Raw genomic sequence first — 15,551 nt, 5'->3', positions numbered from 1 at the left:
GCAGGGGACACACAGAGCGGAGCCAGCAGAGCCAACATTACTGCATGTGGTACAGATTTTCCTCTGCTGGTTCTCCACCACAAGCATCACCATCAGAGGGTGGAGACTGCCTCTCTGAGCTTGAAGTGATGAAGGGAAGTTTGAGAACCACCGTCAGAGGAAGACTGTAGTTACGTTGGGACGGACACAGCTGAGTTTTGCATGTGGTGCTACGGGACACAAGGCAAGTGAATTTGATTTGTTCACTTGAATAGCAACAATATTGTATTCTGAAACAGAAGAAATTGGTGATGATGATTGTTTTTAATGCATCAAAGAATCCCATGTACGACAGAAGCAGATTTGCACCAGGAACTCATTTCCAATGCAATTACATTTCAGTCTAAATTGGTTTGGAGGAAATCGATGCCTTCGTGTTGAGTGATTTCTACGATTAATCATTCTCTCTGTGTTTTTCATGATTTTCTGTTTATTGGCTTGTAAATATTGCATGTCTTCGTAATGAGGAGGATTGAAATGCAAGGGAGCCAAGTCTGAAATGATCTTGTTTCTCGGTTTAACCAGAATGTTCCTGCTGTTCGTTTTCTTTAAATATTAACTTGAAATTGCCAAGTGTTTCAGTTGCTTTTAATTTGTGTGCTTTATGCTTTATATTATCATATTTAACACATAATAGATGGCTAGAGGTTTCTTTAATAGATGAAAGAAATATACAAAAATAATTTGGAACATGAAAACAGGGGAATGCATTAAATGTTCTACAATAATATAATAAAGTTTGACCAATTAGTCATCTACAATAAACATTATGGTAGATTTTAAACAAATAGCACCCCAAAACTTTTTTAGAATATGTGTCAATTGATACATTTTTTGTTAGAATGATATAAAATATGTTTTTATGTACACCTTATTTGCTGCGCTGTATATATTGGCATCAGTCATTAAACCCAAACGGGTTAACCACAAGTCCTGTAATTTTACATACACTCCAACCCATGTTTATGTAAAATACAGTCAAACCATGGGCTGAAACAACTCAACATTTTTAGAGTGTACAAAAATAAAACTATCTGCCATCATTTATCCGCCCTCATGTCTTTCAAAACCTATTACTTTTTCTTCTGTTTAACACAAAAGAAGATATTTTGAGAAATGTCTCAGTGGTTTTGTGTCCATGCAATGGAAGTCAATAGGGTTCAGTGATATTTGGTTACAGACAATCTTCAAAATATCTTATTTTTGTGTTCTGCTGAAGAAAGAAAGTCATACAGGCTTCCAATGTTATGGGGGTGTGTAAATTATGACAGAATTTTCATTTTTGGGTGAACTGTCCATTTAAGTATAATTGAATTGCTTTTAGTGTCACTTCTTTAGTGACCAAAAGTTTATTATTATGCACATGTTGAAGTTTTGTTTCTGCCTGTAATCTTCTATAATGCTTTTTTGGTTTTCATTTTTCCACAGCTGCATTATTTGAGGGCTTTCATTATCATCCCTGAGAAGATTAACCAAGGGGCCCGTACAAGAGAGTGTACTGTAAAGCCATCATTAGTGGGTATTTGTGGGCACTCATGGCGTCGGCAGACCACCAAGGACGCATGGACCCCACAGTAATCTCCAGAACAGATGGAGCTCCATCCACTGCTCCATCTTGCCCCATCCACAGCCAGACCATCGAAGAGCTGAAGAGGAACGGTTTGAGAAAAGGGCTGGTGAGACATCGAGACTATGTCAAAATCTCTGTGCCGGAAGGAAAAGGCAACAAGTTGCCGTCGGAATGGTGGAAGACCATCGTCGCATTGATTTATGCTGTTTTAAACTTGGTTCTGACCACGGTCATGATCACAGTGGTTCACGAGAGAGTGCCTGCTAAGGAGAGCAGCCCACCTTTGCCAGATAAGTTCTTCGACTATGTCGATCGTGTTCAGTGGGCGTTTACAGTGACTGAGGTGAATGGGATGGTGCTGGTGTCCATTTGGGCCATTCAGTGGCTCTTTCACAGATACAGGTAGGTGCCATTGGTGACATGTGACAAGTAATGTTGATCCAGAATAGTATTAATGACATTGTATATTGTTTTCACAATTCTAAAAAAATACATTTTATGTTGAAAAACAATGAGAGCGGACACCTAACATGTTTGATTGCCTAAAATATATGATAGATTTCTAAATTTCATAAAATGCCACAAAATCTGTGGCCCCCTGAATCCATCGTGGGGCCCCCAGTTTGACAACCACTGATTAAGTTTTGAGGATTCATTGATTTTATGTGAGGTCTGCAAAATGTGCAACACTGTCACCAAGATTTAACACATGTCCCAATACTTTTAAGAATCATTATTTAAATTTTTCCCATAATGAATTTATTATTATTAATATTTATTTAGTTTTTCCACACATTTATATTTATTTAATAGCCTAACGGTACATAAAAAATATGCCCCGATGAGTAACAGGTGTAAGGATTTATACTGTAGGTAAACTCATAACTGTTTGTTGCAATATAACATATAGGAATTCACACAGAATTTAGAAACATAAGTTTCATTTTTTATCCCATGATGAATATCCAATGAAGAATTATACATTTATAATGATACAAACACTTCGTCCGTATAATCAAAATGCTTAACAGATTGTTGGATTTTAATTTGTTAATTGAACATGTCAATGTATTGAAAAATAAATGTATATCAAATTGTAATGGATTTCATAATTAGTTAAATGTACTTTGAGAGATGCTCATTCAACGCAATTGTTAATTATTGTTAACATATAAACTACCTCTCATTCTTTGTGGAATATTTCTGTATGCTGTAATTTTGAAGTCCCAGTAAAGATTACGTAACCTTATTTTCATTGAACTGAGTCTGAGCTTGTCGGCTCCAGTCTGCACATTTCTGGCCATATAGAGCTGACAGATTTGACATAATATCATATAAATGGTTACACTGAAGCCAATACAACGATCCATCGGTTTACAAATGTATGCCCTACCCATAATAATTAAATAATTTGTGGACAATGTGGTGCATAAAAGCTATTCAAAACAAAACCCACAATGGTGACATGAATTTATTTATTTATTTAACAGGGCAATTGTGGGAAGACGATATTTATTCCTTCTTGGGACACTGTACATGTATCGATGTATAACCATGTATGTTACCACTCTACCCGTGCCTGGCATGCACATGGTGTGTGCACCAAAGGTAAACAGCAATTATTTCGATATTAAATAAGAGCTTAGATAAAAAAATGCTAATTTTGTTTTTTTAATCTGTAATATTCTGGAGGATTTATGGCCTAGCTTTTTTATGTTGTTTAAATCACAGCAAGAAAACTGCAAGAAAACATCAGTCAGACATTTCAGTCTGTCAGCTTGTTTTCACTCATTTTTGGACGCTTTCTTTCCCATCATTTGTCTCCCGCTCTTTCATTCAGCTTTATGGCGATTCTGAAGCGAAGCTGCAGCGTGTTTTGCAGTTACTCTCTGGTGGCGGCTTATCGATCAATGGCTCTCATCTGCTGTGTGGAGATTTCCTCTACAGCGGCCACACTGTCATTCTCACACTCACGTACCTCTTCATAAAGGAGTGTATGTCTCACATTTTACCTAACAAACAAACAAACATCATTTGCCATTAAACATTTTGAAGCTTTCGGTTCATGCGTAGCTTTTAGTTATTTATTGTTTTTATTTATTGTTTGAGGTAAATGCTATGATGATCTATAAGATTTACTTTTTTACAGATTCTCCTTGTTCATTTTGGTGGTATCACCTGGTGTGTTGGTTAATGGCTGCTGTGGGTGTCGTTTGTATCCTGGTGGCTCATGAACACTACACTGTGGATGTGGTGGTGGCCTATTTTATCACCACCCGACTCTTCTACTGGTATCACACTATGGCCAATTTGCAGGTAGATGTTATTATCAAATATAATGTACATTTTTAAGTTTAGTGACCTGCAGGAATTCACATCAAAAAACGCTGACGTCATGGGCTTGATTCCCGGGATCACATACTGATCAAAAGCTGTAATGTATTGTGTGTTGGTTTGAATAAAAGCTTTGGGCAAAAGTATACCATAAATTAACCCTATTACGACAATCTAAGCGCATGGTCTAAATCGCAGGGCGCAAATGCACTTAGTGTCCGAATCCACTTTTGCTAGTTTAAATTCCCTGTATACCGGAAGTTGCGTTTATTTTACTTCAGTATTTTGGAATGAGAAAATGAGTGGCCGTGGCTTTTGTATTTCTCTGCGATTTGATTGGATGTATAAAAACAGCCCTTGCATTTTGAAATAAAACTGGCAGCAGACTGACAGTTAAAGGGGAGTAGTTAACAGATACTCCGCCCAAGCCGTCTAACATACGTCATCTAAGATGGAAAGCCATTAGAGGACAGAAGTGCATTTTCAGATTTTAACTAAAGATTATGAGGGCGCACGATTTTTAAAAAGATAATGACCCACATTGATAAACTATTCACAATAAACGCTGCAATATTTCATGACAAAATATGCATTTTAATTTATTATTTCACTGGGACTTTAAGGATGGGAAAAACAGTCAGCGCGCCAAGTGCATGGTCTAAAAGTCTTGCACACACACACCAAAACAACAAACATCTGACACCTCAGGGACCCACACACCCGGGCTTTCAGAACCTGTAAATTAGAGCCGGAATGTCATTAACATCAAAACAAAATGGCAATGAGCCTTTTACAGAGAGTGTACACTCAGACGTATGAAAATCCATTAGGCAAGGCATTTGAGAAATAACTCCCTGTTGGTCACAAAGTGCAGCATATTTTATGTTGAAGCCAATCTAAATTTTAGAAAATGCTTTCAAACTATCAAAACACACGCACAGACAAATCAAAGTTGCTCATTGTGTTGCAAGCAAAATTGCAAAAGATATCACTCGAACAGGAGGATTCTTTATCACGGATCGCTGCATTTGTCATGCATGAGGTTACTTCAGGAGTATGACCCTTATCACATGTTGATTATCATGATGTATCTAACATGCTCTCCTTATCTAAACGTCATGCAAATAACAAGCAGTGCCACGGTTGTGGGTTTAATAAAATGTATAGTTTGATAGCAGTGCGAGTTTAAAATATAGGTAAAAGACATAAAATACGTTTTTTTTCAAGGATTTGCATTAGTTCTTAAGAAAACTGAAAATGAGAAACCTGTCATGAAAAAGTTTCATTTAATCTTTATATTTTCCTAAAGACTGTGCTTGAATGGATATCTTAATTCTCTGCTGTTTTCAACAGAATTTAAAATGTTCCCCGAACAACTACCTCACTCACACCTGGTGGAACCCCGTGTTTACGTTTTTTGAGAGGAACGTCCTGACTCAAGTGCCCTGCTCTTTCTGCTGGCCGGTGACATGGCCCCCCGCTTGTCTGAAGAACCCCTGTAAGAAATACTCCATGGTGCAGAGTGGACGCGAAGAGTGACTTAATTTGTCATTGTGAATTCATCAGAGTGTTTTGTATTTTGCTTGTGACCATCTAAATATTTACATCATACCAAAGACCAACAGATCAAAGGCTGCTGGTGAATTCATCTTATCTTCCTCATGTCCATTTGGAGCAAGAGACAAACTTTTGTTATATGTAGCCAAACCAATATTATTTGACAAGTGTTTATGTTTTATTTATATGCGGTCAATGTGGCCAGAAAAACATACATTGTAAGATTCAAATGGCTTACTTGAAGTGTTATGGATATAAAATTGTAGATTTCCTACAATGTCTCTTTCTGTCTCGCTCTTTCATACGCATGCACACATGTTGCCATTACTAGTGTTGTTTGCAAATGTTTATTAGAATACAATTGTAATTTAAATGCATGTTTCTTTCTGTTGTCTATTCTCTTTATATTTCTTTTTATAGATATCTTAGAACAAATAAACGTTTTACATTCAAGGCTTTTGAGTAATAAAATAAAAAAGAATCATCAATAATGCACCATCCATCAAATGCCTTCTCTAGAAATAAAATACTACTGGCGTGTTATATTTAAAGCATAAAGTATATTTAAAAAAAATCTATACAAAGTATAATTTTGACAACGCCCAATAAAATGGCATAATTACACACTTTAAACTAGCGGTTTAACTTTTACAGAACTGCTGAGCACTTCTTATTGGATCATTTTGGCCCGCCTCTAGTGAGAGAGAGTCGCGTCAACACTGTTGACTCCACTGGAACAGTTTTTTCACAGCAATGGCCCCAATTGGTTCGTGGAGGCTCTCGGGAGTTACTTGTAGTAACGTATTTACATTTAGTCATTTAGCAGACGCATTTATCCAAGGCGACTTACAAATAATACAGACCAACTGATGCAGAGCAACTGAAGTCATGGGTTATAACCCATTTAAAGACGTAAGTCGCTTAATGAATAAAATAAACGAATAAATAAATATAAACATAACTTTCCCTAACTGTCTGAAGGCTCCACGAGTCACGTGACACGCGAAAGTGTTGAACTTCCGTTGGCGCAACTCTCTCTTTCAATGGCCCTGGCCCAACCGTACCTACGTCATCGGTTGACCCACCAATCATCTACCAGCGTGCAATCTCTCGTCCAATGAACAACAAAAACACTCAACCCATGCTGCTGCAGAAACAACAAAACGGGAAGAAAATGTGTCCGATCAGCAGACTGTACTGAAGTATTGATCGAAATGATTTATTTAGAGTTTTAGTTCATTTGTTTAGTGAACGAACCGTGGACAGAATGGCTCGTCTATGGCAGGATTTCAACCTGACAGATGTGTTTTCTTTTGCAAACCTTGTGGGCTTGACTGTGTTCGTAGCTGTTTTCTGTGTGCTGCAGCGGTACCGAAGGCATAAAAAATACGCGAACATACCTCCGGGTCCGAAACCATGGCCCATCGTGGGCAACTTCGGGGGCTTCCTTGTGCCCTCGTTCATTTCGAGGCGGTTTGTGAAGAATCGCGAGGAGTTTGCTAAAACGGTGTCAAATCCGCTATCGCCTCAAGCCGGACTAAGAGAGTTGTCTAAAATATATGGCGACATATTCAGTATTTTTGTGGGACCTCAGCTGATGGTCGTGCTGACGGGATATGACGTTGTCCGGGACGCGCTGTCAAACCACGCGGAGGTCTTCTCCGATAGACCTGAGATCTCCCTCATAACTATTATAACTAAGAGGAAAGGTAAGGTTTGTAAACGTCCGCTTCACGGGGTGTATTACTTTTATAAGATTGTTATTTCATATACCTGGCAAGGTTTAATAGAACAAATAAGCAACAAATCATTATGCAACAACAATGTAAAATGATATAGCTAAAAAGATATTCTTCCGCCAAACAATGTAGTTCTTATGAATGACAAATTGGTTGCCAAGAGACGAACACACAATGGCGCACTAACACCAATGTAATATGGTCATGGTGTATGCGGTCACGGATTTGACCAGTCATAAAATAACTTGAAATATTGTCCCTTACGAAATTTTGTTTAACTATAGTACCCATAGTTTACCATGAATTGACAATGGTCTTTCTACAGTAACCATGGTTTAACCATTTGTTGTTAAAATATAATGCAAATGTTCCACAATCTGACAAAAAACATGACTTAAATTTTAGGCCTACTGTAATTAACCAGTTAATTTACCTAAGGTCAAATCTAACTGTGCCCACAGGGATTGTGTTTGCCCCATATGGACCCATGTGGCGGACGAATCGTAAATTCTGTCACAGCACTCTCCGCAACTTCGGCTTCGGCAAACTGAGTCTGGAGCCGTACATACATGAAGGCCTGAGTATGATCAAAACAGAACTACGGAGCCTAAGTGAGTCAGCAGGGACTTCAGGTGTCGACCTGACTCCTCTGATCAGCAGTGCCGTGTCCAACGTCATCTCATCCATGAGTCTGGGTCAGCGTTTCCATCACCAGGACAGAGAATTCCGGACCATGCGGGATCTCATGGCTCACGGGCTGGAAATAAGCGTCAGCACTTCTATTTTGCTGGTCAACATCTTTCCCTGGCTCTACTATATGCCCTGCGGCATTTACAGGGAGTTGCGGCGGGTGGTGGTCGACATCACAGCCTTCCTAAAGAAGATCATAGCGAGGCACAGCGCCACGCTGGATCCGGACAACCCTCGAGATTTCATAGATATGTATTTGGTGGAGATGCAGGCCCAAGGGGACGTTTTGAAAGAATGCAGATTCTCTGAGGATGATCTCTTTTACATCATCGGGGACCTTTTCATAGCGGGGACTGATACTACCACGAATAGTGTGCTGTGGAGTATACTCTATATGTGCTTGTATCCTGACGTACAAGGTATACGCACTAGTGTTCAGTCATGTCCACGCTGCCTGTATGACTTTTTATTTTCGGGTAAACTATCATTTTAAAATGTATATTTTGAATCTTTGTCCCATCAGAGAAAGTTCAAAAGGAGATCGATGCAGTAGTGGGTCGTGACAGAGTCCTTTCTCTGACTGATAAGGGAAGTTTGCCGTACACAGAAGCCACTATAATGGAGGTACAGAGAATGGCTGTAGTTGTTCCTCTGTCGATACCTCACATGGCCTCAGAAACCACAGGTAAAGGAAAAAACCAAGGTGTGGTTTGGCTTTTCACAGAATTTATACTACACATTTACTCCTTATACTGTAAATGTGGAGCTAATGCACATGACAAGAAGCTGAATCAAACAGTTAGTTTTGCGGTCGGTCCTATAAATCATTAACAAATCAAACTGAATCATGCCAATTTAAAAAAAAAACATTCTAAGGACATATTAATAAAACCAAGACTGGATCAATGATTTTAGCTACGTTTGTGTCTTCCCAGAGTTCAGAGGCTACACTATTCCTAAAGGCACAGTTATCATCCCAAACCTGTGGGCAGTACACAGAGATCCCAGTGTGTGGGAAAATCCTGATGATTTTAATCCAGCGCGATTTCTGGATGAAGAAGGAAAGCTTCTCAGGAAGGAATGTTTTATTCCATTTGGTATAGGTATGTTTTAGGATGTTTTTGATCACTTATTATACTTCCTATATTTAAATAAGATATTGTTTTGTATGCATCTGATACAATGCTGCACACAGAACTGTGCTCAAACAGAGCTTGTCCTTCTGTCACAGGTCGTAGGGTGTGCATGGGAGAACAGTTGGCTAAAATGGAAATATTTCTGATGTTTACCAGCTTGATGCAGGCCTTTACATTCAGACTTCCAGAGGGGAAACCTCCTCCATCCATGCACGGGCGCTTTGGTCTCACCCTGGCTCCATGCCCCTACACAGTGTGCGTGACAGCACGCTGACCAGGCTTTAAGAACCCTTACATTTATTTCCTGAAGACGCTTGTTCTATGAACCATAAAAAATGAAGAGATGTAGAGTATTTAATTGTATTATGAAGCAAAATGTTTGTAGTTTTTTTAAGAGAAAGTTTGTACAATAATTGTTCATGTTTAACAATTGAAAAAATAAGCTCATACTAACAGCAGCAGAAGCATTACAGCAACACATTTCAGTTTTAGCATAAAATTAATATTTTATTTTCCACATTTTCTTTACAATAATTATTTTGTAATTTGGGTTGTTTGCAGCTATTTTAAAATAGAATCACCATGATATGACTTTTTTTATAATAAAAACGATATTGATTGTTTATATCATTATTATTATTAATTGTATTATTTTAAACATTAAGCACCCTCGTCAAGACAGTTTAGTGTATTTTCTTGAAAATAAGACAACTAGATATAATTGAAAACATCGCGCATGAATGACATCAACAAAGTACATTATGAAAGAAGAATAAACAAACTAACGTGACGTAGCTGAATGTTTATAATGGGTACGGTCAGCGCAGCAGCCCTATCGGCGCAGGAAGGAAACCACGTGTTCAGTTCAACCTCGCTCCAGTTGTCGTGCACGCGCAGTGTCAGTACTGGAAACGGCCATGGCTTTCATCACGCACCGGTTCATTAGATCTCTGTCATCGTCTGCTGCTCGACATGCGGCGATTAAACATGTCACCGTTATCGGAGGCGGGCTGATGGGTGCAGGCATTGCACAGGTAATATCTGCGTGCATTCATCTGCAGTGAGCTCGCTGCTTAGCCTTGCTACAAGCTAACGTTACAACTTTCAACGTAAACTGAATAAAGTTAAAGTAATGTTACGTTATTAATAACTGCGTGTTGCACTGGGCCGAAATCTTTCGACAAATCCAGTATGTTTGCAAACTCCTGCCTTGTTGTGTCTAGTTGTGACCTTTCACCCAGTTATTGTATAAAAAACGTCCTTTCGTCCGTACAAAGTGGCGGTTCGTGTCCTTTGTATACCGATGTGTAGAGCGCATGTAAGCAAAAAGGACAAACTAATGCATTTATAACTCATTTAGTGTCAATTTTTACTTACTGTAAATCTTGCATTGTAGATTAACACGTCAGTCTGTATTTGATGGCGTCACTGGACGCATGACGCATTGACGTTCTTCGGTTTCTTTACTTTTCAGGTCGCTGCAGCCACGGGACACTCGGTCGTCCTGGTTGACATGAATGAAGACATCTTGAAGAAGACCGTCAAGGGCATCGAGACTAGTTTAAAGAGAGTGGCGAAAAAGAAGTTTGCGGAGAAACCAGAGGTTAGTTTCACACATTATCATCAGTATTTTTGATCAGTTTTCTCTGCAGCGACTGCAACTTTTAAGTGCAAATAATTGGGCACATTTACGCACTACGCTATTTTTTCAGAGATGATAAACATTGACAAATGATGGCATTTTGTCAGTTAGAATGCGGAAAGGTGACTGTCTATCAAATCTCTTTTTAGGACGGGGAAGCTTTCGTTCAGAAAGTAGTAAAGAACATCTCCATTGCCACTGACGCTGCTGCATCTGTAGTTGAAGGCACTGATCTCGTGGTGGAGGCTATCGTTGAAAACGTCAAAGTGAAACAGAATCTCTTTGGATCTCTGGACAAGGTCGCACCAGAGTAAGCAAGCCACGCTCATTTGAATATTAACACAACGTGTATAATGTTAAGGAATTCTGTTCGCTATCAGGGGCCAACTTGTCAGCGTCTTAACAGTGAGATGTTTGTGCTGTCTTCAGGCATACCATCTTTGCAAGCAACACGTCCTCCCTGCCCATCTCAGAAATCGCCAGCTCCACTGCCAGATTAGATCGGTTCGGTGGTCTTCACTTTTTCAACCCTGTCCCAATGATGAAGCTGGTTGAGGTTTGGATTGTGCTTTTGTTTAAATCACTGCAATACATTTCTTGAAATTGTAAAGCACTTAAAATAATATTATAAACTAGTTTTATTGACATACGTTTGCTGTAAACTGTACTAGTGGTTTTGTTTTCTCCATGGCTCATCGGTATTTATTGAATTATATGTGATCAGCTTTAGTGAGTATTTGATAAATTATTATTTCAGGTGATTAAGACTCCGACAACGAGCCAACAGACATTTGACTCTCTTCTTGAGTTCAGCAAAGCTTTGGGGAAACACCCTGTATCGTGTAAAGTAAGTTCTGCCACCAACCATATGTTAGATAATATTATTCTATTGCAATAAAAAATGATGAAATTCTGTCTTAGATTTTCAGGAATCTTAAATTGGATCTTATCTGTCGTGTTAATTTTTAATGCAAAACTTGAATTTCCCAGTCGTCTATTTTTTGCATACAGTTTCTCTATCTGTTTTCATTTTCTTTTATTTAGAACACCCAAAATTAGGTTGCTTCTGGAGATTATGGGAGTTGAATTGTTTTATGATTCAAAATATAACTTTAACTCATAGGACACTCCAGGCTTTATAGTGAATCGTCTGCTGGTTCCATACATGATGGAGGCTGTTCGATTATATGAGAGAGGTACTGTATGTTTGTAAAGCAAGCCAAGTATGATGTGAACATATGAACTCAAGACTGTTCTGTGTTTTATCATGTGGTCTGTTTCTTCCTAGGTGACGGCTCCAAAGAAGACATTGATGTGGCTATGAAGCTTGGTGCCGGTTATCCTATGGGTCCTTTTGAGCTTCTGGATTACGTGGGATTGGACACTTCAAAATTTATTATTGACGGTGAGCCTCTTTTAGTCAAGTATGTGAAATCGGATGTAATACCTTTGAGTTGATCTTTTTTAAACCTATTCATTTGCTGATGTGTAGGTTGGCATGCAATGGATGCTGAAAACCCACTGTTCAAACCCAGCCCATTGCTCAACAAACTGGTGTCAGAGGGAAAGTTGGGCAAGAAAACCGGGGAAGGGTTCTATAAATACAAATAAAAGACGCAAAGGCCAGGCCTGGACTGCAGTAAACTTAAAGAACCTGCTGCTTGATTATAAATTGACTTAAACTGAACAACAAATTCTGAATCGGTTGGAATCTTTGGAGACTTTAAAATGAGAATGTTCTGAACATCTGGTGACATTACACCTAGTGCCTTGCTGTGAGAAGTGACTGTCACTTTAAAATAAATTCTTTGTAATTGCTGTGTTCAATGTTATGTAAACGTCAGACATTAGCATACGGGTTATATATAACATTTGGACACAAGAGGTCGTTGTTCTCCACTTTATTGTTTGATGAAAATAAACCATGCTGCATGTGTAAATTTGGCAAATGCTGTGCAAGTCTCATCTGAAATAAATGTACTTGTTTTACATAAAAATTCGTAAAATGATTTTAATTTTTCCATATAAATATAAATTCCAGCACACTGCATTATGAGAAAAAGTACTCATCTATTCAATGTAGTTATTACTCAAGTTAGTTAATTATTTAGGAATGTCATTATAAGATAGACTTCCAAAATACGTTGTCAAATATATATATATTTAATCTGATAAAGAAAAAATAGACCCACTTCACACGAACAACTCCTGCAATATTTAATGAGATTGCGCGTTTATATGCATATTATTGAATGTTTTGAGCACTTGCTGACATTTATTTTCTGAAATGTAAGGCTGGGGATATTAAAACATGTATTTACAATTATATAGAGACCCTATATTTAATACAGCCTTTACCTCCTATGCCTCTGAGGATTTTTACTCTGACTCTGACTATTAGAAATAAAGAGTATCTGGTGCATATAAAGTGGCTTTAAACTACCAAATATATGCAGTTAGATTAAAGGAATAGTTTTCCCAAAACTGACATTTCTGTCATCATATACTCATCCTCAAGTTGTTCCAAATCAGTACAAATGCATTTGTTCTGCTCAACATAAAAGATATTTAAAAGAATATTTGTAACAAGACAGTTCTGAGATGCTCTGTAACGCATTTGTGAATTCGTTTGAACAAATTAAGTTTAGGGGAACTTTTATCTACCATTGTAATTTTCTACTATTGTCTGTTAACCTTGCAACACACTGACTTGTGGTGACCTTTGACACGTGCTGTAAACAAGAACATCCTCACAGAAAAATACAATCAAGTAGCAGACACGCTTGTCCTCAGGTAAGGGGTGCCAAATTATCAATTTTATATATATATATATATATATATATATATATATATATATATATATATAAATAATACTTTTGTTTTTTATATATTAAGTTTATTTGACAAAGTTTGGGAGGAGCACGATTATGTAATCCAACTCATACTCACAGCATTCCTCCTCAACCCATCGCTACTTCCGGTTGCCTTAAATGAACGTCCGTTATACTAAATTAATTTTATATTTAATTTATAGTAATTCGTGTTCAATTGTTCATTAACTGTATGTCTATCAGAAGTTTAGTTTGTTTGGGCCACATAACTGTTATTTATGTTGTGGCCGCTGAAACAGGTTTATGATCATTTTGAGCACGCCAAGTGAAACCGAATTGTGGCACTTTCTACGCGAGGTGGCGCTGTAGCACTTCAAAAGCAATTCTGTGAACGGAGCGCCACATCCTGTAATTTGGCCTTTCAATTATGACAGTTCATCTACCAGCAAAAACTATAATAATAATAAAATAAACAACAATACTAGCAGACCAACCTGAAGATGAAATAGGGGAGTATTGATTTATCTTTTATATGTATGTAAAATACCATTGCCCATATGTAAATTGGAAAATCTCTCACATTTTAATAATCATGTTCCTGGGGCTGAATGAATATTTAAATGCATATCGAATATGAATGCAACTTTCTGTATATTTTATTGCCCATTCATTATAATAATCCTTTGAAGTTTGCCCAGATGCATGTGATGTGTTATATAACAGGCATATCCTCATTCACCCAGAACAAAGGATACTGAGAACACCAATATACCCCCCAAAAATGTCAGTGTATTGTTATTAAAAGAAAACACATTGGGATCATCTTCAGTCAAAGATGCCTATTTATTTTCATAAAAAAAGACACGTTGAAACAGTTCAGATGTGACTACTTGGAAGCAAAGTGCTAAACCAAGCTGACAATTCAAAATATGACAATGAATGAAAAAAAAACACCTGAAAATAGTAGGAGAACATTTAAAAAAAATGTGGAAATGTTTGCATGGAATAAAAATGGTGAGATACCACTATTACCTACCAGAGAGGACAGAGGTACATTGCAATAAAAAGGTGGACTACCAAGTGCTGGGGTAAATATATATATAGATATATATCTGCTTCATTTGTCAATTTAGATCAATAAAATATAGGCCTCTGGGTACCTACTCTTTCACTTTAGTCCTAATGTAGCCTGCAAAAATACAGAGAAAAGTGACATCCAGACATCTTGTTAAAAAGTACACATTGAGCATTATTTTACATCTGCGCAAGACTAGGAGGTCAATATTCGTTACAAATAGTTATCAAAAAGAGGACTTCCAAATGTTATTTCTGCAAGAAGCTCCAACAAGAAAAAATGGCTTTCCTGTCTCCAAGCTTATTTTCATATACCATTATATATATATATAAAATAATGATTAAAAAATTCACTTAAAATATACACCAAGAAATGAAAAGAATTAAAAAAGCATTCAAAATAAACGAACCCAGGATGTAACAGATAAATCAAAAACATTGATCCTTTTTGCACCATCGCGTCATAATGCAAAACGCAACCTAGAGAGATCGTTTTCCAGACAACACGTGATCCCTTAATATTGCGACAGAACGGCGTGAGGTGCCCCTGCGATGCTACATTTTATGAGGCATGAATGAACATGGGGTGGGGGTGACGGTGAACACACAGGGGAAAGAGGTGCCAAATAACTTAAAGAATAACTTAAAGAACAGGTGCAGGAAAGAGTGAGTGTTTGTCTACATGTGGCCATATGTGCGCTCTACAAACAGTCAAAAACAGAATCAGTGCAATGCCTTAGGCTTTGGGAGTGAATAAAGAATAGAAATGAAAAGGAACGTTGGGACGAGTTATTCACTGGTCTGCGTGAGGGCCTGTGTTGATGATTGTCTGTTCTCAGTTCAATGTCTCTACAGCGTCGCCTGCGGCCGAGGAGCAGATTGAAAGGACCGGGACCCTCTGGAAATTCCGCAGGGGTCAAGAGGTGATGGAGAGGGTGA

At 37.9% G+C, this 15,551-nt stretch overlaps 4 protein-coding genes across 4 annotated transcripts in view; 3 read left to right on the top strand and 1 right to left on the bottom strand.

Moving 5' to 3' along the window:
- gstcd (glutathione S-transferase, C-terminal domain containing) overlaps positions 1 to 7,135 on the bottom strand; it is a 40,083-nt gene extending 32,948 nt beyond the window's left edge. The window contains exon 1 of the mRNA XM_079463383.1: positions 6,901 to 7,135. The gene's annotated coding sequence lies outside the window, so the exon portion shown is untranslated. The remainder of the gene's footprint in view (positions 1 to 6,900) is intronic.
- Positions 156 to 5,482, top strand: sgms2a (sphingomyelin synthase 2a; the record flags this gene model as incomplete). Its single annotated transcript, XM_079463385.1, has 6 exons — positions 156 to 223; positions 1,468 to 2,011; positions 3,100 to 3,217; positions 3,450 to 3,603; positions 3,759 to 3,925; positions 5,297 to 5,482. Exons 2-6 carry the CDS (start codon positions 1,575 to 1,577, stop codon positions 5,480 to 5,482), a joined length of 1,062 nt encoding a protein of 353 aa, XP_079319511.1. The 5' UTR covers positions 156 to 223; positions 1,468 to 1,574.
- On the top strand, positions 5,303 to 9,764 carry cyp2u1 (cytochrome P450, family 2, subfamily U, polypeptide 1). The gene is made up of 5 exons (XM_079463384.1): positions 5,303 to 7,209; positions 7,701 to 8,348; positions 8,453 to 8,614; positions 8,865 to 9,032; positions 9,161 to 9,764. Exons 1-5 carry the CDS (start codon positions 6,768 to 6,770, stop codon positions 9,337 to 9,339), a joined length of 1,599 nt encoding a protein of 532 aa, XP_079319510.1. The 5' UTR covers positions 5,303 to 6,767; the 3' UTR covers positions 9,340 to 9,764.
- A 92-nt stretch (positions 9,765 to 9,856) lies between these two features.
- Positions 9,857 to 12,764, top strand: hadh (hydroxyacyl-CoA dehydrogenase). The gene is made up of 8 exons (XM_079463381.1): positions 9,857 to 10,099; positions 10,540 to 10,668; positions 10,857 to 11,017; positions 11,137 to 11,263; positions 11,465 to 11,554; positions 11,831 to 11,903; positions 11,996 to 12,112; positions 12,200 to 12,764. The coding sequence occupies exons 1-8, from the start codon at positions 9,983 to 9,985 to the stop codon at positions 12,316 to 12,318; spliced, it is 933 nt and encodes a 310-aa protein (XP_079319507.1). The 5' UTR covers positions 9,857 to 9,982; the 3' UTR covers positions 12,319 to 12,764.
- The last annotated feature ends 2,787 nt before the right edge of the window (positions 12,765 to 15,551 follow it).

This window comes from Barbatula barbatula, assembly GCF_947034865.1.
Source record: "Barbatula barbatula genome assembly, chromosome: 8".
Lineage (NCBI taxonomy): Eukaryota > Metazoa > Chordata > Actinopteri > Cypriniformes > Nemacheilidae > Barbatula > Barbatula barbatula.
The sequence above is the reverse complement of the archived record's forward strand: the minus strand, read 5'-3'. Positions and strand labels throughout refer to the sequence as shown.

Bases quoted from the DNA above. Each gene is read 5' to 3' on its own strand.
- hadh (XM_079463381.1), top strand. From the start codon at position 9,983: ATGGCTTTCATCACGCACCGGTTCATTAGATCTCTGTCATCGTCTGCT. The intron at 10,669-10,856 runs GTTAGTTTCACA...ATCTCTTTTTAG, and splicing joins AGTTTGCGGAGAAACCAGAG to GACGGGGAAGCTTTCGTTCA. The intron at 11,018-11,136 runs GTAAGCAAGCCA...TGCTGTCTTCAG, and splicing joins CTGGACAAGGTCGCACCAGA to GCATACCATCTTTGCAAGCA.
- cyp2u1 (XM_079463384.1), top strand. From the start codon at position 6,768: ATGGCTCGTCTATGGCAGGATTTCAACCTGACAGATGTGTTTTCTTTT. The intron at 7,210-7,700 runs GTAAGGTTTGTA...CTGTGCCCACAG, and splicing joins TATTATAACTAAGAGGAAAG to GGATTGTGTTTGCCCCATAT. The intron at 8,349-8,452 runs GTATACGCACTA...TTGTCCCATCAG, and splicing joins CTTGTATCCTGACGTACAAG to AGAAAGTTCAAAAGGAGATC.